The sequence below is a fragment of the Strongylocentrotus purpuratus genome, unplaced genomic scaffold, assembly GCF_000002235.5.
Source record: "Strongylocentrotus purpuratus isolate Spur 01 unplaced genomic scaffold, Spur_5.0 spur5_scaffold_6, whole genome shotgun sequence".
NCBI lineage: Eukaryota > Metazoa > Echinodermata > Echinoidea > Camarodonta > Strongylocentrotidae > Strongylocentrotus > Strongylocentrotus purpuratus.
In genome coordinates this window covers 61546802-61574267 of record NW_022145612.1, presented here as the reverse complement: position 1 = coordinate 61574267, position 27466 = coordinate 61546802, and the positions used below count along the sequence as shown (strand labels likewise).

Genomic DNA, 27466 nt, shown 5'->3' with positions numbered 1-27466 from the left:
AGTAAATTCTCTCAACCATTTTTGAATTTTCCCAACCGTTTTTCCATGAAAAAAAGACATAAAACAGGCTATAAAAAATCTGTCAACACTTAAATGTCTGGAATGGAATGTAGAGCCATTTATTGCTTTGTGAGATTTCCATTCACCTAAAATGTAATTAAATTGTAATAATATAGTTGGGAGAATTAAGGAATCGATCAGATCAGTTTCTCCCAATTTGTACCATGAATAATGGTCCGTTTCCACTCAAATTGTCAGATTATCTTTAATTGTACATCTAGCATTGAAGTCACTACCTTAGCACCACTATTTATCATCTGAACAATGTTACCAAGTCCCTTTAAGGTGCCAATATATGGACTAGGAGGTAAATTTGATGTATTTACAACATTACAAAAAGACAAATCCATTACTACTTCAGCCACCAATACAAAGTCATTATTAGGATATTAACAAATCGTAAAGCTTGCTGACAAGACCAATATGACTAGTGTACCTGAATGATCATGTAATTTAAAGATATAATCAGTTGTACTAAATAGAAGAGAAGTTTATTCAAAATATTGAGATGGATATAGAGATTGGTGAAACAAACAGCTTCACGTGCTCTGACAAAACTGAAACAAACAAAACTTTGAATGAAGTCAGAGACAATGTTTTTTTTCTTTCTAATACACCCTGTAAGCTTACTATGTATGGTAAAATGAAGCAGATGGACAATAAGTAACATAGTTTTTTTACAAGTTATTTCACTGCATTTGTGTATGTGGGCCATCATTTAGAAGGCTGCTGCATCAGCCCAAGGCATAGAAGGAATAGATTGATACGGAAGAAAATGACAACATAATGATTTAGAATTCTGCTACAAATGACATTCTTAACAAATGCAATCACAATATATTATCTACACCTTCTCATTAACAATGATTGGAATTTCAACATTTCATTTCAAATCCACTCTTTATCAAGTCGACTGGAAAGCCGCTAGGTCTTTTCGGGGGGTCGCAATCTTCCTGTATATTTTCGTCGCCGTTGAACTGGTAAAAGTGCGTTCTCAAGGATACGCCATTCTTTGCAGGCAGGTTGCTTCCAATGGTAGTGGATGCCTGAGATGGGTTCAGGTTACCATTCGTTGATATGACGTCACAGTGGAGAAGCTCCTGGTGTAGGCTGTGAATGAAGTTTACAGTTGTATTTCCTGATAAGAAGAAAAAAATGATTACTTATTGCGACAGAATGTATAATGTTTCAACCGCCGATTCCAATAATCGAATTTTATATAATTACCGTTTATATACCTTTATATTATACATGTCTTTCATTCACTTCGCATCCCTCTCTCTCTCTTTCTTTCTCCTTCTCTCTCTCTCTCTCTCTCTCTCTCTTTCTCTCTCTCGTCCTATAATATTATGTCTTTCTATCTCGATATTTATTCCCTTCATTACATCTTTGCTTGCTCCTTTTCTCTCCCTTTCCCTCCCACCGTTCTCTATTTCCCCATTCTATCCCTTCTCTTCTCTTCTCTTCTTCTCCTTCTTCTTTTTCTTTTTTCTACTTCTTCTTCTTCTTCTTCTTCTTTTTCTTCTTCTTCTTCCTTTCCTCCTACTCTTGCTCCTTTCTTTTTCCTTTTTCCTTTTCATGGGTTTTACCAAACAAAATTCCTTGAATGCTGTGAGCGTCGCAATCGGCTGTCTAGCGGAGCAGGAGTAACGTTGGAGCGCCTTGAGCACCTCGCATGGTGGATATGTGCGCTATATAAATAACCAATATCATCATATCATTGTCATCAATATAGTTTAACTGAAATCATACCTAGTTTGTCCTGTGCTTCCATTCCCGAATGAAAGTTGCTCTCGCTGATTGCGTCGAAGAGAATTTTCCCGACTGACCGCTTTGAAAAATTCTGTTAACGTGAAAATAAAGGGAGATGTAGATTCCTAATGGGATTCTGCTTATTCCATACTTCAGTGTATGTCATTGTCAATATCATTATTGAGTGGTCAATTACAAACAACAGTCAATCACGCATGTTATAAGATCTCATAATGATTGTAATTATAGTGTTATAGCAAATGAGTTGAGCCTTTCACTGATGTCCCAAATTTTCCTTCGAACCAAAATAGGAAAATGATAGCTGTTGCACACGTAACCATTTTCTATTTATTTCATTTATTGCTGTTCTCCACATCAAACTAGTTTGAGTCATGTGGAGATATCAAACGGAAAAGGGGGTTTATACAGTTCGGATACAAAAAACACACACTTAGAAAATACCCTCAAAAATTTGAATATCATGAACATTTTATATGCATGATTTTTTAACTGAAATTACGGGGGAGGGTCTATTCCTTTAGATAGCATTACATGTATAGGCAATATATTACACTTGAAGGAGCAATGGCTAATATCGAAAACTCGCAAAAATTGAATTGATCAAAAATGCTTAAGCCTTAGATAAAATCAAAGTGCAAATCAGGCAGGTTTGCATAAATTGTGTTAACTATCAATAATTGATTTGAACTATCATTGATTTTAAACCATGTACTTAGCTGTGTATACCCCCAGTGGCGTATTCAGAAATCGGTAAAAAGAGAAGGGCGGCATTCTCCCAAGACATTGGTTCAGTCAATTATCTTGGCATCCCCTTTCTTGTATCCCATAGCAAGTTTCACTAAGTATTTATTGTATGGCCCTTCAAAGAAGAGCTACACTATAGTTTGAGCCAATGCCACTGCCCCATCACCACCACCACCTCGTCCTACATTATTGCAGGTGATGTCTTTTCAGCACAGATTATGTTCATCGGTATCCATTTCTGCTTTGATAGTGTTGGAATGATTGAATGCAGGGACAGGGAGAGATCATAATATTTACGTTTTTAAAATAAATAATTCAGTAGTAGTACTACTCCTACTACTACTACTACTACTACTACTACTACTACTCTTATCACTATTGTTATTACTATTATTCCTATCATCATCATCACATCTTCGTCATATCATCATGATAATCATCAATATCATCATTATCATTGACCGTCTTTCCTCCTACTCGGCTTCTCCCACTCATGACTTTGTGGTCTGAATGCCGTAGTCAGCGACCATCACTCACCATGTCTCGAAGGTGCATGATCAGAACGATGACATCACCTAATTCTTCTTCCATCGTCGATAAGCGGACCCTGTCAGATTCCAAGGAAGTTATGTCGTCTAGATAACGACGTCGATCTAGCTTACGACCACGGCTTTCGACATCAAGATCAATCGCCAACTTTAATGCAAAGAGAAAATCAATAGCGAATGTTCTTTAGTTCTGTTTTTATTTTGTATGTGTGTGTGTGTGTTCGTGTGTATGTGAGGGTGTGTGTATGATTTTGTTTTGGTCTTATTTAGATTTAATTTGTTTTGTTTCCATTTGTTTCACTTTGTTGTTTTAATTTTGCCTTGTTTCGTTCAGTTTTTGTTTTGTCTTTTATTTCGTCTTTTTTTAAAAAGTATTTGGTTTGAAGTTAACCTGTCAACACAAAATAAAAAATCCTAGTCTACTATTCTTTTCTGTGATTGTTTGTAATCAAATGCAAGTGCATTTACCTTTCGCTTAATATCCTTTTGATAATAGAACAATAACTTTTAAATACTGCCTATACTTTATCGTTATTTTTCAATCAACAATATTTGTTTACCTCGAGAGGCACGTGAAATGAGGTGTACAAGAATCCTTCATGAAATAGAATAAGTTAACCAGAAAATTGCATTCTGAATTCCTCTCGGTAGTGTCCGCTGAACGGGCATTGACGGTTAGTCATCCATCCCTGGGTCTCGCTCTGGATATGATCCGAGGGGGTTTCCGATGGCAAACAAGCGGTTATTGTTATCTTGAGGCTAATACTCTCCGAATGAAAGCCTGCCTTACCTGACTCATATTTGCCTTGAGGATACGAACTAGAAAACAAACCCGTGCTGGAGACCATAATCACATATTAGTGGTATCACTGAATTCACACAACGTATCCAGATTCCATGTATTCATATCATTATTAGATCAATCGCCCGGGGCTAGATTTACCCGTATAAAGTGGAGATAGAGGCGAGGCTAATTATTAGAGAATATAATTAGTTGGTGTACCAATCATATCATCTCTCTCTCTCTCTCTCTCTCTCTCTCTATCTATCTATCTCTCCCCCTCTCTCTCTCTCTGATAATGGTTCGCTGTTTACTTTGTCGCCTTCATTATGTTATTCAATAATACTGGCTACAAATCTAGATGTAAATACTTTAGAATAAAGCTTGTTTCTGGACATTTTGCTTTGTGCAAAACCAATTCAAGATGCATTTTTTTCTCTATAAAAAAAGAAGCAAACAAACGGAAAATCCTTCCAAACATAGAACTTTCATGGGTTCATGCCTTATGTTAACCCCCCCCCCCTCTTCTCTCTCTCTCTCCCTCTCTATCCCTCTCTATCCCTCTCTATATATTTATATGTGTGTTGGTGTGTGTGAATATGTGTGCGCGTGGGTGTGCGTGTGCATATCATTCAAACCTTCTCCCATTCTTTTTCTTTCTCAAACTGTCTTCTTCTCTCTTTCTTTTACTTGTTCTTGTTATCTCTCTGCTGCTCCTTTCTCGTTATTTATTTCACTGACTCTCTCTCTCGTTTGTCTGTGCCCCACCCCTTTTATCATCCTTTTCTCCTTCTCCTCTCCCCTCCCTCTCTCCTTCTCTCGCTCTTTCGCTCTCTCTCTCTCTCTCTCTCTCTCTCTCTTTGCTTGCTTTTATTTGTTGTAATATAACTGCTATAAATTTACAATAAAGTATTATGTATAATCTTATATTAACCCCTTTTAAACTTATTAATTTGTCCTTCTATGCTTACATTTGCTTACTAGCTTCGTACGGATTTAGCTCAATTAAAATTAAAATCATTACCTGATGGGATCTCTCTAGCGCTGTATCTCTTTCGAATTCCACCTGTCGTAGTGTCTCCTTGAGCTCTTTCATTTCAATCTCTAAATTGGTAATGTTGACCCGGGTCACAGGTGAGTAGTCATCGCCAGAGTAGGGGAAGCACCAGTCTCCAGATGGTATACCTGTAAAGATGGAAAGTGTGATTGATTTTATTGGTCGATTGACGGTAGCACGAAATTATAATGTAAACTGGAAAGAAATTTTTTTAAATAGTGACAAATTCTTTTATTAATGATAACACTGAACTTGTTGATCAAATAATATCAAAGTCTCGCATTCCTCATACTAAATCCCATTAGAACTGACTATTTAGGCTTGTAGGCTTGTAGGCCTACATGATGACGTATAGTGTGGGTCCAATTATTAAGGGGCAGTGGTCTCGATGGGGGGAGGGGGGCATCGGAAATATTATGTCGATGAAATATGAGAGCCAAGGCAATAGAGTGAGTGACGTTGTGGAAAGGGGGTCGCATAATCTTCTTTTCAAGTACCCGGCCCCTTGTATAAATGACACTGGCTCTAACACGCCAAATGTATTGGTAAAACTTCTTAAAATTAACATGATACTTCATTCATACTCATTTAATCTTACTTGTTATAATGCTATCGTCATCAGATTCTGATGTAGACTCACTACTAGACCCAGGTTGCCCTTCGCTGCTTGGACTCGCCCCTCCTTCATCTTCCGAGGCTGCATTCGGATTAACGGTTTCGTGAAGATATGTCCCATGAGTTGAAGTTGTGTCTACTCTGAAAATATAATTTGGAACACAATTTAATTTCTAAGAAGGCTTAGACCAACCTCGTTAGGGGAGGAATGCACATTACGCTATATGTTGCGTTATGCAAATTCACAAATCCCCCTTCCAAGACCTCACACAAATTTTCTTCAACAAAGTCCATTATACCATGCATCAAAACATTTTAATACCCTACCCAACGATATCAGAATCATAATGTTTTTAAATCTTACAACATTGAGATTAGTAAAATTCAAGATATTTGCTCACTTCTTTCATCTCGTAGATATTTTTTTTCCCATCACTTTGTCACTATGATTCTATTTTGTACTTAAATTTCTGTAAATATGTTCACTTATTATAACTTGCATATTTGTTTGTAAATTGTATTTTCATTGTTTTATATTCTGTTCTAATTATATGTAATCAAGGCCTCGTTGAAAAACAGCTTTTGCTGAATGCGGGCACAATTGTATTTTTGTTTTTAGCCGTGAATAAATAAAATATACCATACCATACCATACCATTTTTTTTTACTTTATAGAAACCATCGAATAGTGGATCACAAGGTACGGGGTTCGAGTCCCTGCCGCGATCACTTTAGATGCTTTGGCTATGATTGGATTACCAATACGCCTGTAATGTTCGCACATGCCAATGAGTGATGGCAAATGCTCTTCATTTAGCCCTCGGTGTATATGCCAAACGTCTTTGCGATCGTCTTAATGTTATTATTACTAATTTCTTGAACATGTCAAAGTATAATGCCTACCTCTCTGATTGCGCATATTGATTACTGTATAGGGCCTACTCATATAACCAAAATGTCAAATATTAAGAAAAGTAACAATAAAAATCGATCTTTATTTCTCAAAAGTAAAATGGCGTTTGAAACTGTTTTCAATACCTAATTACTTTGGAACTGAATTGGTTCTCTATTATGTTAACCTCGACTTGAACCCCGTAAATCTTTGCAATGACTCTTTAAGTGGAGGTTTGGAGATTGACACCCCTCAAATCACACCTCATCCCAGAATGCAAAATAAGATGTACGGGATTAAATGTATCGCTCTGTGAATAATGCTCTTCGCCAAATTAACCCTAAATCAACCCTTCCGTTTCCATACGACACCGCACATCCCAAGAGAACAGTGAGCTGTGAATGTGCCCTTATCTAACTAGCAAACAACTCGGGGACTCACACGCCACGGATTCAGTCAAATTTGGAAGCATTTTTTCCTATTTTTAGACACAAGGTCCCACTTGGGTTGTAGATAGGCATATTCTAATTGATGGCACTTACTTTATTCTTGATATAATCAAAGCCACACAATTACAAGTTACCAATAGGAAGACCAAAAAGGTTTTAAGCACTGAAGACGTTAAGGAACCTGATATCTACTGGACAACATTTGTATTTACATTCGCACTGTCTACGAAGAAAGATATCTCTTCAATACTTGAAGAATTCTCTTCTACACGTGGCTGTAGTATTTAACTGCGTATGCGTAATTCAATACCTGAATCATTAATTAGTGATATGTCAGATAACATCAAATCTTTTTGCACAGAATATGTTTCATGTAATCAGGAAACCATACTAATAAATCAGGAGATAACTTGCATATTTGTTTTCCTAAAAATTACAAGGTACATTTGTTCATGTCAAAGCGTCAATTGTGTATTAACACCTATCATTTATTTGGTGATTCTGCACAAACAGTGGCGGATCTAGGGGGCACAGGGGGCACCCCCGGCAAAAAAATAATAAAAAAATAGTGCTCACTACCCTCACCCCCCCCCCCCTAAGAAATCCTGGATCCGCGCCTGACAAAGTAAGACAATAATAATAATGGTTACTGCATGACAGCAGATTGGTAAGTTGTACTTTTATTCCACCTTTTGGTACTTGTTGTCTTTGCTTTTGTCCTCGTTTCGAAACCAACATTCCATTCCGAAGATAGAGATTTACACGTGGATGAAATTTTGATGAAGTCAACTTTGCTAAACCCCCCAATAGGAGTGGAAAGTCAACGAACTCTGCAGCATGCAGAGGCGGTTATGGGACTTTGGCAAATTTAATCAAAAGCTTATCCTAGGAGTCCAGAAAGATCAAAATAACAACCTCACAGGATTAAATAAATTTAATATTAGTTAGAGATTTATGGTGGCGCCGTAGAAGCACCTTTGCATTTTAAAGGTGCATGATTAACTTGAGTGTCAAAGAAGACATTAAGAAATAGCATTAGGCAAAGAATATGGAGTGGCTATGACTGCGTCGCTTATATATAAAGCTAGGGGCAAAGTATTGACATTACTGCCAAATCTAAATTAAAACAATGATATTGACGTTTCTTTTGTAGATTAGTCTCTTAAGAGAGAGTATCTTTAGATTTCGAGATAATTCACACTTTCAACAAAAAATTCTCAAGTAATATTTCTCTTTATTTATCTTATGTTTAATTCAGTTCAGCTCATAATAATGATGATGGTAACTAAATAAAAATTTACAAATGCTCTTATTTAAGGAATTATTTACAACAACAAAAAATATCGATGGTTTTATGATTTAGGGGGAGTTGTAATGATTCCATTGCTTGATTCAGACCAATGCAAATGTTACATATGCAGATGTAAATGTGAGATGTAATTGTTTTTCTTACCCTTTGTCGCATTTTTCCGTAACCTCATTCTTCTGCCTTTCTTGCCAGAGTTCGGCCTCGAGGTGTTGTGTGAATAGAATAGCCTCCTCGAGCTGTTTATCCCTGTTCTCTCGCAACATGTTGATTTCTTTTACAAGTTTGACAACTCTTGTCGACTCGGTCTCACCGGAGCCGAGACCCATCTTTTGTTTATTGTAATTATCAATGAGTAGATGATTTCCATTGCTTTGGTGAAATTTCTTAATCTCAACAAGCAAAGCGAGACATTTTGCATCACATGACTGCAGAGCTCTTCGCATGTCTTCTACAACTTCTCGCAGACAGTTGTTCTCTGCTCGTAGAATTGCCACCTCCTCGTTTCCCGCCAAAATACTCATGCTGTCTTCTCGCTCGGAGTTGTTCGCTGTGTGGATATCTAAGTGTTCTCTGTTGTCTCCATCTATGAACGAAGTATTGTGGAAAAAATATGTGTTATTTAACCAGAATGTAAAGAGAGTTGAATATGATGCAATAGTTGGGGGAGTCTGTGACACTATGGTAAAAAAAAAAAATGAGCATGCAAAAAGATTATCTGTCTCATTGAGTATTTTGAAGTATTTTTTTTAATTAGTAGAAATTGCTTCTCTGTTTTTTTATCAAGCTTGACCGTAAGTATCATCTAGTAGGTTTAAACGTGTTGATGCCTCTGTCTTTCATTTTGTATATTACGTGGCAGCTGTCAGGGGCCGAACGCAGGGGAAGGGGTGTTTTGGGGACTAAACACCCCTTTAATCTTTCTGTCAGTGGCAGATGCAGGAGGGGGCAGGAGGCCCGAACCCCCCCCCCCCCGGCCAAAAAAAAGTTCAAAAAGCTTTTTTTTTCTTTTTTCTCGACCCCCACCCCCCCCCCCCCCTCCCCGCCGAGAAGAAAAGTAATGCTCCTTACCTCCCCTCCCCCAGCCCCCCCCCCCGGTTATTCGCCGGCTGGCTGATTCGCCGCTAGATATTTTTTCACGAAATTGGCAACAAATATATATATATATTTCGCGAGGTCACATTAATGATGCAATCCAATTATAAAACTTCCCCCTTGAAAAAAAATCCTGCGTACGTCACTGGCTATGAGTAATGTCGGGAACACAAACACATATCCATACCCTCATAATAGGTAAAAGTACTGCACGTACACAATAAATGACATGTGGTAACGTTCTTGATGAGTATAATAAGTAAGGTTGATTTTTGTTTTACCTCACTGTTAAACAAAACAGGTTTTCAAAGTGTTTTTTAAATATCTGTTTATGGTATTTTATTAGTCAAGGTAACGAAGAATAATTTTTCTTACTAACCTTTGAAAATGGGTGTTTTTCCCTGCTTGTAGAGTACAGAGTGAAATACTTCCAAGACGGATCGGTATTGGAAGCATTCTGTGCACATCTGACGTAACACCAACCCCTGTCTATCAGGAACGTTGATGCCAGCTTCAACCATCTCATCATCACTTCTCCATCTGTTCTGGTCTCCTCTTCTCTTCCCTTCATCCTCCACCTTGCAGTCCTCATCGTTGATCTCGGCGAACATATCGATCAGCCGCGAGTGGAAATCTTGGAATTCAATCCCGTCATCATGGCCTTCGAGTCCACTCTCCTCATTCACGCTGTCGTCGTCTGCTCCCAGAAGCAGGCAGAGGTTCTTAAAATCATCCGATGAAATAGTTTCTGGCTCAGCATCATCTCTATTTGTACCAATGATGCGATTTCGGTTGCCAAGGTGAAAGAAGACTTCTTGGATGTACTGGTCAATGCCGGTTGAGAGGACAACGATCTCATTGTTGATGCTGGCTTCTTGATACATCCGGTTATAAGCGTGCGACAACGCGCTTGTCAACCACTGAGACCGTTGGGTTGGAAGGATGACACTTTGGGGCTTCTTTCAAAACAAGATAAATAAATAGAAAAAAAAATATAAATAAATATTATTAAGGGGGAGGGGAGAGGAGGTACAACAAATGGTTGGTGATCATAGTATTTTTGAATTGAGCCAGAGTACAACAATATCAAAATTATCTGAACTTTGATTATGACCCGTGATGACTTGTGTAGCTATACATGATATGTAGGTGGATGAGAGGCTTATTTTTGCTTCAAAATTAAATAGGGAAACGACGAATAGTGAGGTAGATCTACATGTACTTTTGGGTACATCTAATGTAACACAATTTTGTCACGAATTACCGCGTTCCAGTACTTCTCGATCACCAAATTAGATTACAAATGTGATGGGCTTTCTGGACACAATGTTGATCATCAAAAAGCCTTTAATATTTATTTTCTAATTCTAAACCATATTCTTCTCAAAATAACTTTCTTACATACCTCAACTGTCGATTGAATGTCACTCTTCATGATTGTTGTGTGTTCGTCGTCTGCAAGCATCTTTTATATATACTCCTCCTCTTAAATGACATCTGTATCGCACGATGGATGGTGAGCGAATGAATTCACTTGACACTAACTGGTCCATTACCAACGATCCAATCATCTCTCTCTGATCTCACTCTCAATACCTCTGATTGCATTTTCTCTCTCCCTGTAACTCGCCCCACTTTTTGTCTTTCTCAATCCTTCTGTCTTTCTTTCCATCTCTTTCTCTTTCTCTCTCTCACTCTCTCTCTCTCTCTCCCTCTCTCTCTCACACGTTCTCCTTTTTTTCTCGTTCTTTTTCTATCTCTTTATCTCTCGCTCTATCTCTCTTCTTTTTTTTTTAATTTCATCTTTTTTTCTCTAAAGTTTGCCTTCTTCATCTCTTCATGCATTCGCCTTCTCATTGTCACACTATATTCGTCTGCTCCTATCTCTCTCTCTCTCTCTCTCTCTCTCTCTCTATCTATCTCTCTCTCTCTCCCTCCCTCCTCCTCCTCTCTCTCTCTCTCTCTATCTCTCTCCCTCTCTGTATCTATCCTTTTTCATTTATCACTCTTTTCTCTTTGTCTTAATTTCACATTTCTCATGTCATGGCATTACAAACGACCTCTCCCGCTCTCCCTCTCTCTCACACACACATCCACTCACAAGGCACACACTCTCTTCGTACCATTTTTGTATCGCCCACTCTGCGGTTTACCCACTTTCCTAATGTTCAAGAAAAATATCCTACTTGTTGCCCCAACATGATATTCATATATATTCCGATATTCTTCAATTTAAAAAACCTAACTTGCTAAATAAAAAAACAAAACAATCGTTTTTGTGTAGTCTGGTTCTTGCCAGAAATATTAGGATTTAAATACACTAAGGTAATTATTGCTTGCTAATCCCGCGATTCCATTCTATGCATATAGAATACCATTCCGACGAATTTCACACATATACTTACACACACGCGCACACGCACATGCTATTCTCCCGTATATAACACAAAGGTGTTACTTTCATGATGAATTCATCACCTATCACTCATCCCAGGCTCGCAGACATAGCCCCTTGTGGCAAGACTGGAAGAGGGATAACAGCGTTTGGGGTTTCCCAGAGGCGGGTACACGTTGCGTATTGCATGCCCGATTAGCCGCGCGATAATCGCCTCATCATTGGCGCCTGGCTTACGCTGCAATTGCTGGAAATAATCAGTTTTTGTATCATCAGGCGTCATATTTTCCCCGTCAAATTCAAGCTTTGTTTTGTATTTATGATCACATAAACTCATATTCTCAATTCGATTATTAGGTTTTCAATATACTATTATATTTCTTTGTATTGTAATGTGCATCTTAACATTTCTGTATTATTTTTTTTTATTATTGTATGTTCTTTAATAATGAGCACCATGGTAGGAAAATTCTTTGCTGATCTTGTTTTTTTTAATCCTTTATCAAGGAATAAATGAATAATATTGCATTGAGAAAGGAATCCCGTCCCAAAGTTTTCTTACTACTAATTGCCTAATACAGGATTCTTTGGCAAGAGCACAAGTTCTAAAATTAAATGAAATAAACAAATGTTATAACAAAAATTGTGTATGCTATTTGGAGTAAAGAACTTCTGACATCTTTTTGGAAACCAATTCTGCACTAATGTTAGCAACTCGTGTTTACCCTGTAAATGATTATGTTTAGACCTTTACTCTGACAATTTATTTGTATATTATTTTAATTTCCGTTGTTGTTTGCAACTACATGTACGAGATAACTTCGAAGTTTATAACCACGAATATCACTTCAAGTTGACATATTAGCGTGTGTACCTAGTTATATATTTGATAACTCAGCACCTCCTAAAAAGAGATCAAATTACCCTGGATCTGCCGCTGTTTGATAATAATTATAGAAGATATACGGTTGAAGAGCTTTAAGTTGAAGCTGGTTCTTCTGAAGTAGTGTACTAAATGTCGTTTTTATCCTAGCCTCTTCGGTTAACTTGATTGAAACCCATCAATAAGTTTTCGTGACCATGCTGACTGAAATTTGTTATCCCGTTAAAACTGTTAAAAACGAAAAAATCAGCCCCTGCAATCCTTGTAATTCAAGTGAAACTCACAAGGCTACACCATCGTTCGCGTATAGTCTGAATAATGAATCACAGCTCTCTGCGTCAATTCCGGTCCTGTGCTTCACAAAAGGCTTTGGCGGTCGATTAGACACATAAACGAAAAGGGCTCTACTCGGTCTTGAATCGTTTTTTTTTTATCACTAAAATCCTTCTGGATATCCCGCCAATTATACCTTCTATTTTGTTGATACATATTTGACTTATTACTCATCATGATCATGATCGTGTATGACGATTTTTGTTTTTATTGGAGTGGAAAAATTGTTTCACAAATAAAAAGGAATTTTGTGAAAATTGGCCTACGTGTAATCATATTCCTTTTGCGAAGCGGTAGACTCTCATTCGAGCCATGTATACTAGTTCTCAATGAGGGTTAATTATTTAATTTGAAAGCTTTTTTCTAAAAGAGAATGGATTTTTTTCCCCTTCTCAACCATAAACTAAAGGTGTAATATTCAATAAACAACCATGCAGTGTCAAAAGAAATCGGCGAATCTGAAGGGGCCATTTTAAATTGGGAAATGCGTACAATTGGGATGATCAGACAAAATTTAATTTAAGAGCGAGTTCCAAACATTTTATAAATGTGATGAAATTGGGTGTCTGTTTGATCATATTTGCACCAAAAGAAGTGAAATAGAGGTAGGATCATTTCATATATGCAGAAATAGTACATACAGAAATAAACTAAGGAGTCAAGATTGAAAACATAACGATTTATTACTTCTGATATCCATCAAACTATCATATTACAAAATGAAGATTGTAAAGTATCATCACAAACAGGATTCAATGAGACATCATTAAAAGAATAATTGGAAGATCGATCAAAGGTAATAATATCATAACGCGATAATAGGTGTGAAATCTCATGTAGAAATAAAAAAAAAGATTAAGAAAAGGAGAAATTGGAGTGGAAGAATAGAAAGAAAAGACTAGAGTGAAAGGAGGTAATATAATAATCTACGCCTGACCATGATTTCGATCAATGTAACAGAATTGACCATGGAACATTTTGCTTGAGCATGGTTCGTAGAATTGTATCGAAATTACAAAACCGGATTTAATTCAACAATCATGGTCTGAGCTCAAAATGAAAGGACATCCTATCATCAACAAATTGATAAATATACAGTAATAGATGATTCAATATTTACTTCGATATAAGACGTTCTTCTAATATCTGTTGATGATTGTAATAGTATGAGGCCTATGTTGATGTAGAATCAGTCACACTCAGTCGTATCCAAATTATACGGTGAACCAAGAACTTTTCATGACTAGTTTTCACCTTTCCCATTTATGAAACAGATATAACAGTTTCTTATTCTTATTATATCTACAAATTATCATAATGAGATATCTAAAAAAAATAGTTTTTAAGTGGTTGATTTAATCAAAAACACTGAAAAGCGCCTAATAACTGTCCTAAAGGCGCTTTACATTGCAGTTATTTCCCCAGTCAGTGTGGCAGTGTGCACACTCTCTCTTTACTTCATGGGGGAGGGGGTTCTTGCACATACGCACAATCAAATATATATGTATGACGATTGTACTCGTTCGCCTAACTATTTATAAACCTGGGAAGAACGATGCAATTAAGATAACGATACCTTCCTGATAAAAATAATAAGCCACGAGACTACCTCCAGTATTCACTTTCCTTTCGTACATAAACCAAGCCTCTGCAGAGCCGCCCTTTTTTAAATTTCTATTAAAAGAAACAATAAGTAGTCTTTGAAGTGCACAATAGTTTAAAGTTTCTAGAAAATATATTTTGAAGTACAGCAACTATAGCAGCATAAACGTATGTCTACATGAAACATTATCGTACTGTAACAGTTAAAATGGTAAAAGAGCACGTCTTTCTATGTAAAGGTGAAACAACTATTTCATCTCATGTTAATTGTCTCATTTCTTTACTATTTTATTTAAAATGTTTACATGTGTTTTATAATGACTATATTTAATGCATGATTATGATCTCACGTTTACAGGCATCAACGCTTTTCTGTTCAACATCTCACACATTCCCGTCGAATAAACGATGTGACACAAAATTATAGTGGCAAGACATGCTGGATTATGATAGGACTAATCTGAGATGTTCCTGTCAATCCAAGAGTGGAGTCGTAAGATCTTGGTGTAATAGCCGTACTTGCTATCCCTTGCACAACCTTCTCCCCAGCTCACTATCCCTAGCTGATACCACCTGTTTTCATGAAGCATGGCAAAGGGTCCACCACTGTCCCCCTGGCACGCATCTTTCTTCTCCTCAGCACTGGCGTACCCCGCGCAGAACATGTACCTCGTCACCTCAAAAGTGGTGGCATCTTTACACTTCTTGCTTTTAACGACTGGCAGGTCAACCTCTGTAAGATACCTTGGGTATGGCCCGCCCTCTGCGATCTGCCCCCAACCCGTTACTCTTCCCATCATGTCGGGCTGCAGTAGCATTTTAGCCAACCAGGCAGGTGGAATGCATATCGGGCGAATGTAGTCCGTGAATTCCGCAAAAGGTTGCTTGAGGCGGATGAGAGCGATGTCCTTGTCAAAGCTTTCTTCGTCGAAGTCTTCGTGCTGGATGATCTGGTCGACCTCGGCAATGACCTGATGGTCTTCGCTCGTCAGGGTGTCGTGGTCGCCGAAGTAGAGAAGAATGTCACGAAATTGGAGCTGGTAGAGGACGATGCAATGGGCTGCAGTAATGACCCATCGCTGGTTCAGCAGTGTGGCGCCGCATACGAAAGTTCGGTCTGCTTTGTGCCAAATACGACCCATATAAGGAGCAGAGCCAGGGAGGGACTGCTGCCCACCTACCACTCTACCATCCCTGGGTCCCGGGGTGGTGAACATTGTGGCTTCAGGGGATGTGACTGTCCCACAAACTGTATGATATAACAGAAACAGTAAAAAGAACAGGTACTGGCTGGCACTACATCCACAAGGTCATCGTCGTTACTATTTTTGTCAATATTGTTGAGATCCTAACACAACCATCTTCACCAACATTTTTACCACTATCGTTATCTTCATCAAAACCATCATCACGTTCACCGCCATCATCATAATCATTAGCCTACTTATTCCTAATCATAATGACCATCATTCTCCTCAATATCACCAATCATTCTCAGTACCGTCATATTTTTGATATTATTCAAAGCACTCTCATAGTATCGTTGAAAAAATGAATTATTTCTTTTAATACAAGTTGGTTGTACGACGTGTATGAATGCGTCATACATACCAAAAGGTATTTAAACAGTAAGTCTTTTTCAGTTTACCTTCTGTTATGTTAATGGTGGGCGGGTTCATTGTATCTGCTACGGTGAGCCAGGCATAAGCCTTTCCCCTTTGATTGCCCCGTTGGTCGGATACGATACATGTGTACTTGCCCGAGTCTTGACGAACAAGGTTCCTTATCAGAAGGCTTCCTCCTGAAATCTAAAAATGGCATTAAAGATACATCATGATCAAAACCTCAATATTTTCACGTAGGCACCGACTTAGTGCGCATATGATACTATTTACAATCAACAGGGCAGAGATCCACCCTTTGTTAGTTTAAACTAAAAGACACTTCTTATCCGCAAAATATTCATAACAATGTTTATTGTGAACTGTGCCAGATGCTCCGACCAAAAACGCTTATTAAGCTACCTTTTTTGGTTGCAAAACATCAGGAGACTAGGAGAATATGGTTTAGTTTCATGACGACATGACGACCACTGGTAGGCTAACCATTTCCAAAATCTAACCAATCATGATGAACTCCTTAAAAGTAGAACTTACTTAACTCTTATTAGTTGCCCTAAACTATCCTGCTCTATTCTAAAGAGCTGCATTGAATTTTACTATGCTTTCAGTAAGGACATATCCGTGGATTTTATACAAGAGGGGGCACAATGCTGGAAACAAATCCAAAAAATCAATCTTCACATTATGTTAATATCAGTTTTATTAGTAAATATGGTTAAAGTATCTACGAATAGAAAAAGCAGAAGTTTTTCCCAGGTGCATTTAGTATATTGTTGGTTAAACACTTGAAAGCAAGGCACAGCAATACTACAAGGGGCACATGTTTTGGATCCGCCATTGTTGGGGGGAGAGTACCGGTAGGATTGAAGACACTAACCAGAATGATTTGGTCTGTTTGATGGACTCTTGAACCATCCTTCCACCAGGTGACGGAGTCAATGGCTGACTGGGCTTGACATTCAAACAGATGGTGATCACCAACGTCCAAGGACGCGTTGGCGGGAACGGCTTCAAAATGGCGGTATGGATCGAAAGCTGCATAGAAGTTTCAGAAAATATTTCCACATTTACTGAATGATGTGAATTAATTAACATGTTGTTTCAGTCTTTTTCATAAATCGGAAAACAGAGGTGTATCTAAAAATGTGAGTACTGGGGGTGAAAAAGTCCATGTACTCGGTTTCGGGAGGAATACGGGTGCCCGTGAAATGTAAGGCATTGCTGTAGACCCACTACAGTTGTTATCGGATAAAACGAGGGCTTTACTCTGTAAACCAGCTCCTCCTTGCTGGATATGCCACTGTATGTGGCTGCTGGCTGCTGCCATACTATACATTTTCAGTTACTTAGGTATTTGGAATGTTTTACAGTATGTATCTGAATTATACCCCAGTCAACTCGTTAAGACGGACACGAAACCGATGATAGACCGAACCCTTTCTGAATAATATAATAAAAAAGCACTACTAAATAATCAGTACACAAATTTAACGATTATTTGGTTATCGCTTTGTTTTGAGTCTCTTTGGCGGGTTTGCCGTGTAACTGGGGTATCAGGTAATCACATAAAATATCTCGTCGATATGATCTACTTAAGCCCTTATTTGCTTGCAGTGTTAACTAATGAACGATGAGCTACTTACCAAAGTCAACCTCCACTCTTAAGCATTCTCGACCTGAAAAGGAAGCCACGCATGCGTAGTGACCTTGGTGATGAGTGTCAAAACCAGGAATAAGGAGGTCATTAGAAGGGAGTATGTAGATTCCGTTAACAGAACCTGGCGTATAAAAAAAAGGGATAGAACAAAGTACAACAGAAAACTGTATTAGCCATGCATTCAACTTAATAAGGAGAATAGCTCGCCCTTTTTCCTTCTTTTTGGGAGGTTTCTTTAGTTTATTCCCTCACTTTGGGGTATAATAAAATACATTGTTTGAACAAAACAGAAACAGAAAGTTATAATTTTATAATCTCACAGAAATGAAAAAAGAAACAAAAAGTCGTAATGGCTACATTGAGTGATTTGAAGTTGGGTGTTTAGGGCTGGTGTTAACACTAACACCAGCTTAAACACCGAAATGGAAATCAGCTGGTGTTAAGGCTTTGACCTCTGAATATCGTCAACTTCCGGTAGCTAGTGTTATTGATATTGCAAAATTGTCGTCTGCTCAACTGACCTTTGTGGCTGGTGTTAATATTTTACGTACAAATGCCCTATTCACTAACACTACCCCTAGGAATTAAGCAAATGTTGATTTCCAGTTCGGTGTTAGTGCTGTACCAGCACAACAGTCAACGCACGAACGACGCTAATTCATCGTCTGACGATCAAATGAAAATATGTGAAACAGGTCTTTTACTATGTGTTTCATATATTCCTTTGTGTGAAATGAGTTATTTTATAAGACCAGAGAAATAGGTGTAAATTTATTCTGTGCTTTTCCTGATATCTCTAGTTTTTATGTACTATTTTAAATCATCGTCGTGAAATCGAGTCTGTGTGGCGATACCACGGTGCATCGATATTGATATTGGTATCAGGCCCTTAATTTCATCACCAAATTTTTAGCTCGATTTAAGAGTCTCTGAATGCTCTAAACACTAACACTAACTAACACTAACACCCAACTTGAAATCACTCATTGTATATTAATCTTCTAAAGAATTAATTTTCAAAGGTGGTGTATCCCTTTTGCAGCCAACATCAAAGTATGTAGAACTTAGCAGGAATTAAGAATTTGCCACGTATGTCCTATCTTTGATATTTAAACGTTCGCAGTGTCCTAGTATTCAAATTATGCAAGGAAACCCGTTTACTTGCTAGACTTCACTGTCAGACACTATTGAGTTACTGACTGACTTTTTTTCTTTGGTAATAACATACATAAAATGAGCCGTAAAGGGTACATGAGCAGTTGCCTACATCAATAGCCCACTTCTTGTAATGGCCAAAATTAAACTGATTGAATCTTTGTGCAGCCCAAAACATACGACCATTCGGTACAAGGGTCTGAAAATCACACTATTTAATAAAAGGACTGCGATCCCTTAATGCAATTCGACAACTAATGATCGATATTTTCCCACCAATTTTTTTTTTAAGCACTTTCATTTTGAGTGAAGTCCTAAATTAGTGTTATCTTTCAAATGCCGTTGGTATTTAACCTTTTGATTTTGTTTGGCCTGCAAATGGGACAAAGTACCTTTAACATATGCCATTTAGTTCAGAATTTGCTCATTGTATTATTATTTTCCAAAGCCACTTGCTTTTCAAGCTCAAAAAATTTGAAACATCTAAACAATGGTCTGTTTCCTGTATCTGTTATCATATAATATCATTTTTTTTCTCACTAAGATTATACAAAGGTTTTTAAAAAATTGTTATTTCTTTTATATCCAAATAATACAGTGTCAAAATTCAAACTTATATAATTACATGTACTAGTAATATCTTTATACCAGGCTCGAAACTCTGACCATATCGGCCTTACATATTCACACCCCCAAAATATGCTCCATTGTTTCCGGGAAATTTTCATAAAAATTACATAGTTCTGAATCAACCAGTTTCATTTGATGTAATCTATAATTAGTTGGAAGACAGTTTGTTTAAATTTTGTACTAAATATGTCTTGCTTTAACTTCAATAGTTAATATAAAAGGTAAGATTTATATGTTATGTCTAAGTTTCTGTTTCCAAGCTATAGGTATGGCAAGAACAATAGTCCTCCATAGTATTAAGAAATTCGAGGGAACTCCTTTTTCAACCCGATATATCAAATGGACTTATTGACCCATCATTTTTATATAAATCACTTACTAAGTTTAAACTTGACTGTTTTCAAAGAAATTTCAAAGAAATAACTGTTGTAATCTTGAATTAAGAGGAACTTAAAATAGGTTATCATTAATTGTATAGCTTCCACTTGAAACTAGGTTTTTTTTGTTCATTATATATATATATATATATATATATATAACAGTGAAAAATGTGTATTCGAACGTGTCACGATTCGGACGCCATTATTGTATCATGTGATGTCTATGTGAAGATATTTTCAATACTTCAATAATTTCATTCAACTTACAAACCTATATTTGACTCTTTTCATAACTTTTCTTTATCAAAGAGCAGCAATCGAACCTGTCATGAGACGGACGCCATCTTGTTGTACCACGTGATGTAACTACCTTGGGTCAATCTTGAATTAAAAGCAATGTATTCTACTGACACTACTTCATATCTACGTATTCTGCCATCTGCTGCTCATAATGTCCCTATGTGTCGACAGCTACGTCCCACAATGTATCACCAAGTGCGTGATTATGCTTGGGTACAGGAACCGGAAATTGCTCTTTATATATGTATGTACGGCTTCACCAAAAGATGGCGCAATTGAAGAAAAAAACTTACATCAACGGCAGCAGCGCCTTCGAGAAGAAACTTCAATTAAATATTTACGCTTACAAACTATATTTTAGATTTTTAATAACCTTTTATTTTGTACTGAAAGAGTTGGAAACAAACCTGTCATGAGTCGGACGCCATCTTTGTACCACGTGATATCGGCCTGCGGTGAGTTGGTAGTGCAGGATTGTTGGACCAGGTCGTCCTGTACGGGTGAGTAGTCTTCGGGGGTCTCCTGGAAGGCCAGTTCACTGCTACATTCACCCTCGGGCGGCGGTTCTACCATTTCTATTATTTGACACAAATGATGAATAATGACTGGTAGGAATAACCGTCTTCTTTATCGATACATTTTACATTAGCACTTTAAGTATTTCACGTTAAACTTGTTATTAAAAGATTTTCGAAGTTTAGTTTGTGTTATCACTTGTATTACTTGTATATTTCAGTTTAGGACGATAATTGATCATGATAATGCCGGTTGTTATTGTTTTTTTTATATCACGCAGTCTCTATATAAGTATACAGCAATGTAATTAAATCAAGGAAAAAGAAAAGAGAAATAACACTCTTTAAAGACTATGAATCATTTTGTTTAATTTATGAATATTTGAAATAAGTTTCAACTGGAAAGTGGCAAGACCGACGTATGATCCGATTTTATTTTCCTTCACTATGACTGCATTGTTTTCAACTGCAATAGTATATCTTTAACTGATTACTTACACCAGTGCCGAAAAAAAGTAGCAGCAAATGAACAAACAAATGAATAATCCACCAACCAACCCACATAAATCGTAAGGGACCATGTAACGTGGAAACCAAATATAAGCAGGCACGTAGCCACGGGGGGGGGGGGGGGGGGGGGGGGGGGCACGGGGGTGGGGAGGGGCACGTGCCCCCCAAAATTTCCAAGATCGGTTGAACTTTTTTAGACCCCTTTTTTTTACCTCGATCGATTACATGTATGTGACCCCCCCCCCCCCCCCCCCCCCCAACATTAAACTATGGCTACGTGCCTGAATATAAGGCCGGGTTTTAGATTGTTGCATCGCGTCGGCTAAGTGGACAGTAACGTTATGACGCCACTCTACCACTAGGTCATCGATCAAGTTGATCAACGATTACATTTATTTTCAATACACACTTTAATAAAACTTGTTTACATTTATCTTTAATAAAATGTTTCCTGTTCGTTCCCAAAAGTTTGTATGACTTACGATAAAACGTATCCTCTACGGCGTACAATTCAACTTTGCTTTTACCTAAATTTCCTTGATAACCTCAATATCCAATTTTACTCAGTCCTTAATTAACAAATATGTACAAGCAAACCAGCTGATATGTTATGCTCTGTATTCGAAATGCATGCGTATTATTATTTTTATCATCATATTATTTGAAACAAAACAGACAATGTGTAACGTGAAATATGAAATATGAAACCAAACCGAAATGGAACTGAACTGAAACCGAATTGAAGTCGACTTAAACTGAAAATAAAACATAAAGCTTATTACCTTCGCAGACGATTGGTGTCCCAAGCCATTCTCCACCGTGCGCGCAAACTCGTCTTGGTTTCCCGCTCGTTCTGACGTAGCCGGGTTCACATTCTAAGATACACAGCTTGCCCTGATCGTACGGTGGGTTGCATGGCCCTGAGAATATGGCGTGGTTTGGCACATCCAATGCCTCGCATTGCTCCTCTGTCAACAGAATGATAAAGTGAGATCTTACAATTGATCCAAAAGTATAAGATTTGCCTTTAAGAATATCAATATTAAATAGTAACTCTCTTTTCCTTCATTGAACTATTTTGCTGGAGAAATAAACAAATAGCATAGTTCGGTTTAATACTCCAGTACATTTGTTAAGGATTGCATTGCTCCCCCTTCTCAGAATGACAAAAAGAGTGAACTCCATTGAAGTATTTTTCTAACTACGTCGAATCAATAAAGTAACAGAGTGAAGTATTTCTCACAAACATATCAATATTAATTCCCCTTTCCATAAGTTTAAATAACAATTCTTCCACCCGCTCTTTTCTAATACAACTCTTCAAGCAGATTGATACAGGTTAGCGTAAAAACACCTTAGGTTTTCGAAAATGTTATATGAAGATGCTAAAATGCCCCATTTTGCTTTCAATGTTGCAGGATGGAGACTATTTATGCCTCGCCAAATATAGTTTAAATAATATAACCATCTGATATTGACCTTCGAAATGTTCATTGAAAGTGCCCCACAACCCACCATTTACTTTCGTGGGTGAAGGATAACAAGAATCATGATATCAGCCCTTACCTCTGCAAATAGCACTTCGTGGTATGTCCCAGCTTCCCGAGTTCTGGCAGATGACGTAATCCACGGCCGGAACGAGACCTGAGTAACATATGACCGAGCAAGTACTTCCGGCTGATCTGTCACATGACTCCTCTACGCCTCCATATATGAAGTCTAGTGGACACTGAATGTCCAGTTCTGAAAGTATATTCGGCATGATTATGAGAAGATTGTGTTACTATAGTGAGATGCCTCAATATGTTGGACTGGAACATATGGGACAGAAGCGCAATTATCGGATGCTGGATTTGTTAACCTATCAATGTTTTGTTTTCATAACACACTAATTTTTTAACCAAATTGTTAATTTTGCTACAATGAAAACGACATCACTTTTGTAACAAATGTCCATTATGCGCTTAATTTTACACACTGTAAAACGTTTTGTCTTCCTATGACATTCAGTATGAATCTACATATCTACAGTACTGAAAAAAAACATTTAAAGCACGATGACTGCAAATGTTCCATCTGTATCTCACGTTCAATTGATGTTAAACTAAGAATGGTAAATAAAGATGTAAACGGGAGTAATGATAGATTTATTACCTGAGACGCATGTTACACCATCTTGTGCCAAATCTACTCCATCTGCGCAAGCGCATGATCTACCAATGGCTGTCGGCAAGCAGAGAGTTGAACAGCCTCCGTTGTTCTCAGAACATGAATTGATTCCTGTTGATCAGATTGATATTTCATCAGTAATACTGAAGTATGGAATATCTATGATCATTAATGAGGTGAGAATATCTTTTTAAACGTTTTATACAGAATATCGGACATGTCATTATCATAGTCACTAATATGAGGAAGGCCTGCATGAATTAGACATACGGGCAAAAAAATGTGGTTGCACCTCGAAGCCTATCTACAGTATTCAAGTGCAACGAAGCCTTCAAACAAGTTTCTGTTTAGCAGCTTTCTTGGTAGTCCGGAGAATAAATCAAGAAATATTATCTTTCTCTCTTTGTTCCAAAATTGACAACTGTATGAAAGTATTTCATTGTATTAAATATTACCTCTTTTTCATTTCTCAATGTTCTTCGGATTTGAGTGCCAGACAGACGGCGTACAATTTGATCTTACACAAATTTGTCATCGCTTCTCCAATTTAATCCTGCAAAATCATAACTTTGTTACCATCTAGTTTAAGATGAAATAACAATTTTACCGTCTGGTCACACATATGAATCAACACAAAGCTCATAATTCATAACTCAAATGTTAAGATGTATTTTTTCGGGATGGTATAGGCATTCAGTTCTAAAATCTAACCTGATGGAAGAGACGCGTTGGTGACCGCAAAGAGGGCGTTTGGTCTCGTAAAGTCTCTTTTACCAAGCACCACGTTATTCTGTCCGGTTAGTTTGTCCGCCTTCAGCAAACCCTTGACCATCCAGTCCGTCCAGTAGACCGACTGATCGATGACCGATATTCCGAAGGCGTGACGTCCGTCACCGAGGTTGAGAACGACGCGGCGGTCACGACCGGAGAAGTCACTAGACTCAATCACATCTAGACCACCATCACACCAGTAGAGACGATTTTCTGATTGAGAAGAATTAGGAGTGGCAAAAAAGAAAGAAATAGGAGTGATGGGTTGCACTCACAACTTTAGATATATATGCTTATGATACTACTAAGACAGTGTTGATACAGAGGTTTTACATTCTCAACACTACAATTTTTTTGATATCCTGCTTATTGGTACATTGTGTGTGACAGTGGATTGTTATACATTTAATTATTCTCTATAATAGTTACCATTGCCACAGTTCCTTATATACTCAGTAAGGGAAAATATGAAACATAGTAGAGCATTTACCACGTATTTCCTGAAAGTTTTGAACAATTGCTCAACCCACATCCTATGGTTCTAGAAAATAGCTGATAACCCTAATAAGAACTTCTTCCCAACTTACCTTCAAAGTCAATGGCTAACCCATTAGTCCATCTTAAGCCTGTGTTTATGATGACTCTGCGCATGTCACCGTCCATGTACGACCGTTCAATCACAGTACTACTCCGCCAGTCGCTCCAAAACATTATCCTAACGGCAATGGGAAGTATGATGTTAAATGATCATTTGAAGTTCTTGAATTTCAAATAATCTGATTATAAATGTTTTGTTAACACGAAAATTCATATATTTTGTACATTACTTGTCCATAATTTTCAAGCATTAGAGGGAAAATACGTTACCATATGTAATCATCATAATTTCAAAAAGAGTCCACTGAAATTGTTGATCTACATCAAAACTATGATAAACCTGTGGGAACACTTCATAAATATTAGAAACATTATGCTACGATTTAAAGCAGTAGACTTTTTAGAATGTGATTTAAAAAATACTAAAAGCGTACACTATAAAGAGAGTTTATCAAAACGTCCCTCCCTTCTAAAATACAGCAAAGAAATAAAATAACAGAAAGTGAAAAAAGAGAAATTGTTGGTATAGGTCAGGGTCTTTACTTCTAGTTGGGTTAAAATCGTAGAAGATCGCATGAATTGGCTTCGTCATCTTTTTGAAAAGCTTTTTTTTTTAAATAATAATTCGTTCCTGACACTCTTTTCCTTGAATTGACCATTACATTGCATTTGGATCACTTTTGTTTGTAAATAAATCTTCATCAATCATTATTGTTATATGCCTTACCCTTCAACAGGATGCAGAACGATTGCTCTGGGTTTAGCGATGTTTGTAACCAGCGTTTTACGGTCTGAGCCATCAAGGGTAGATACAGATATAGAACGTGTTGCAAGATCCGACCAATACACCAGCTTCGAGATGGAATCCACTGCAATGCCGTCTGGTTCTGAAAACAGCATGGGTACAAGCACTCATTCTCAAAATGATTACTCCTTAAATGAACATCAGTGGAAATACACTCTTTTTGGACTCATATTACGGGTCACTTCGTTATTGAGATGAATCCACGCTAAGATTTAAAAAAAGAAAGCAAGTAGAATCCACCCACTAAAGAGTAGTTCAATCTCTTTTGGAGTGGATTGACTCCAAAGTGAAGTGATCCTTTATTAAGTGATTCCTAAGATAGTGAATTTCCATTCCACTGCATAAAAAGAGTACAAAAGCATAATGGAGGTAGTACTGTATCGAAGTCATACCCTTATACTGCCCTTTAATGACACATTTTGTTGATACCACTCAGAACGCCTGAAGTGGGTACCGAATCAATCAATCTCCGACAAGTTAGGGCCTACCGTACGAAGTAATAACTTATAAAGGCTGGTAATGTAATGGTCGTAAAAATATACTGAAACCAATTCTCATCATAATGTACAATCGCGGGTAGAAATTATGTATTACATGTTTAAAGAAAGATCATTTAACGAATCATTTTCTCCCAGATTTTTGTCATTGCTGTACTTTCTCTGTAACAAAAAGAAAAACAAAAGAAAAGGTAAATGCCAGTAAATTAGCATTATTATTCAAATCTAAATCCATTGAAACCATGAAGGGCGTTAACTCTGTATGAAAGTATATTAGTAAACGCCCTCCTCGCTTTCTGTAGTCTGTAGACGATTTGTCCTTCTTACGTCCGATGTTTTCTATGGCTATAGTGTCTTGTCGGCTACCATCTAGAGACGCGCGGTTTACTTCCCGCTTTTCGACGTCTGTCCAGTACACCATCCTTTCCACGGGATCGAAGCTAATACCGATGGGATTTTTGACCCCATTCAATCGTAGTGCTTCCGGTTTAAAGTTTGAGTAGAGATCAACTTGGTAGATACCCCGATGATACGTGTCCGTTACAAGGAGGAAATCATGATCTACCAAATCTGAATGAGAGAAAAGGACATAAATTGGTCTGAGAATTGAGCAATTCTATACAACCAAGTTTCGCATACCAGATAATATAACACCGATATCCTCTTTAAAATACAACCTGTCTAAATTGATAACTAAATGGTGGTGAAACGTCTATTTTGATTAATGCACAATGATGAGGGTATGATGAAAGATCAACTCATTTTTTCTTTCCGAATATTGATTATTATTCATGAATTTTAAAATATACAACTTACCTGAGTGACAGTCCCTGCCATTGTCTGCTAAATAGTAGCCCATTGAGCAGTGGCAAACATATCCATTCGTCTGCTCGTAAGAGTTTAGACATAGCTGTTGACATCCACCATTGTAAGATCTGCATGGATCTAAAAACAGATTTCCTTTCATTAATCATGTTATTAACACTAATAGTACTATTATTATTATTATTACCGAAACTGAAATACTAATCTGAATGTCGCTCTGGTGATTTAGCATTCGAGTGCTTCAAACATACTGTTGTCAGGGAATGCTAAGTCGTCCGAATCGATCCCCGACAAGGCACGCACTCACGTCCTCTTTAAACAATGCAATTACCTGTATTGCTGATAATAAAATTAACAATATTTTTGAAAATGTATAGCATGGGTAATACAAGCCAATTGCATGCTTTGAAATGCCATTATTATTTGAAAGTCGTTGCAACTTCTGAATAAAAACGTGTATACCATGATAACTTTGAAATAAACTAGTGTCATCGTAAACA

General features: G+C 37.4%; 3 protein-coding genes across 4 annotated transcripts in view; all 3 read right to left on the bottom strand.

The window, feature by feature from the left end:
* Positions 1-306: 306 nt before the first annotated feature.
* Positions 307-8917, bottom strand: LOC105439333 (EF-hand and coiled-coil domain-containing protein 1-like). 2 transcript variants are annotated; one of them, XM_031000162.1, is made up of 5 exons: positions 8373-8917; positions 4931-5719; positions 3115-3273; positions 1813-1903; positions 307-1198 (listed from the first exon to the last, which is right to left on the bottom strand). In XM_031000162.1, exons 2-5 carry the CDS (start codon positions 5000-5002, stop codon positions 936-938), a joined length of 585 nt encoding a protein of 194 aa, XP_030856022.1. In that variant the 5' UTR covers positions 5003-5719; positions 8373-8917; the 3' UTR covers positions 307-935. The 2 variants fall into 2 exon arrangements, with proteins under 2 accessions (XP_030856022.1, XP_030856021.1); XM_031000161.1 differs by lacking the exon at positions 8373-8917 and having other exon boundaries at positions 4931-6078.
* Positions 8369-10204, bottom strand: LOC115929949 (EF-hand and coiled-coil domain-containing protein 1-like). Its single transcript, XM_031000116.1, has 2 exons — positions 9700-10204; positions 8369-8811 (listed from the first exon to the last, which is right to left on the bottom strand). The coding sequence occupies exons 1-2, from the start codon at positions 10202-10204 to the stop codon at positions 8369-8371; spliced, it is 948 nt and encodes a 315-aa protein (XP_030855976.1).
* A 3385-nt stretch (positions 10205-13589) lies between these two features.
* LOC578599 (low-density lipoprotein receptor-related protein 6) overlaps positions 13590-27466 on the bottom strand; it is a 34434-nt gene continuing 20557 nt past the window's right edge. The window contains exons 16-28 of the mRNA XM_778758.4: positions 26958-27086; positions 26469-26711; positions 25567-25726; positions 24830-24957; positions 24183-24455; positions 23457-23582; positions 22869-23045; positions 22085-22270; positions 20685-20852; positions 17799-17933; positions 17033-17190; positions 16182-16341; positions 13590-15782 (exon numbers count right to left, since the gene is read on the bottom strand). Of these exons, the coding sequence (XP_783851.3) occupies positions 14989-15782; positions 16182-16341; positions 17033-17190; positions 17799-17933; positions 20685-20852; positions 22085-22270; positions 22869-23045; positions 23457-23582; positions 24183-24455; positions 24830-24957; positions 25567-25726; positions 26469-26711; positions 26958-27086 (2837 nt within the window). The 3' untranslated portion in view covers positions 13590-14988. The remainder of the gene's footprint in view (positions 15783-16181; positions 16342-17032; positions 17191-17798; positions 17934-20684; positions 20853-22084; positions 22271-22868; positions 23046-23456; positions 23583-24182; positions 24456-24829; positions 24958-25566; positions 25727-26468; positions 26712-26957; positions 27087-27466) is intronic.

What these genes read in the sequence shown, in the direction of transcription:
- LOC105439333 (XM_031000162.1), bottom strand. Translation starts at nt 5,002, where the DNA reads ATGAAAGAGCTCAAGGAGACACTACGACAGGTGGAATTCGAAAGAGAT. An exon ending in CGCTAGAGAGATCCCATCAG is followed by an intron (nt 3,274 to 4,930) that starts GTAATGATTTTA and finishes TTTGCATTAAAG; the next exon opens with TTGGCGATTGATCTTGATGT. An exon ending in GGAAGCACAGGACAAACTAG is followed by an intron (nt 1,199 to 1,812) that starts GTATGATTTCAG and finishes TCTTCTTATCAG; the next exon opens with GAAATACAACTGTAAACTTC.
- LOC115929949 (XM_031000116.1), bottom strand. Translation starts at nt 10,204, where the DNA reads ATGTATCAAGAAGCCAGCATCAACAATGAGATCGTTGTCCTCTCAACC. An exon ending in AAAAACACCCATTTTCAAAG is followed by an intron (nt 8,812 to 9,699) that starts GTTAGTAAGAAA and finishes CTTCGTTCATAG; the next exon opens with ATGGAGACAACAGAGAACAC.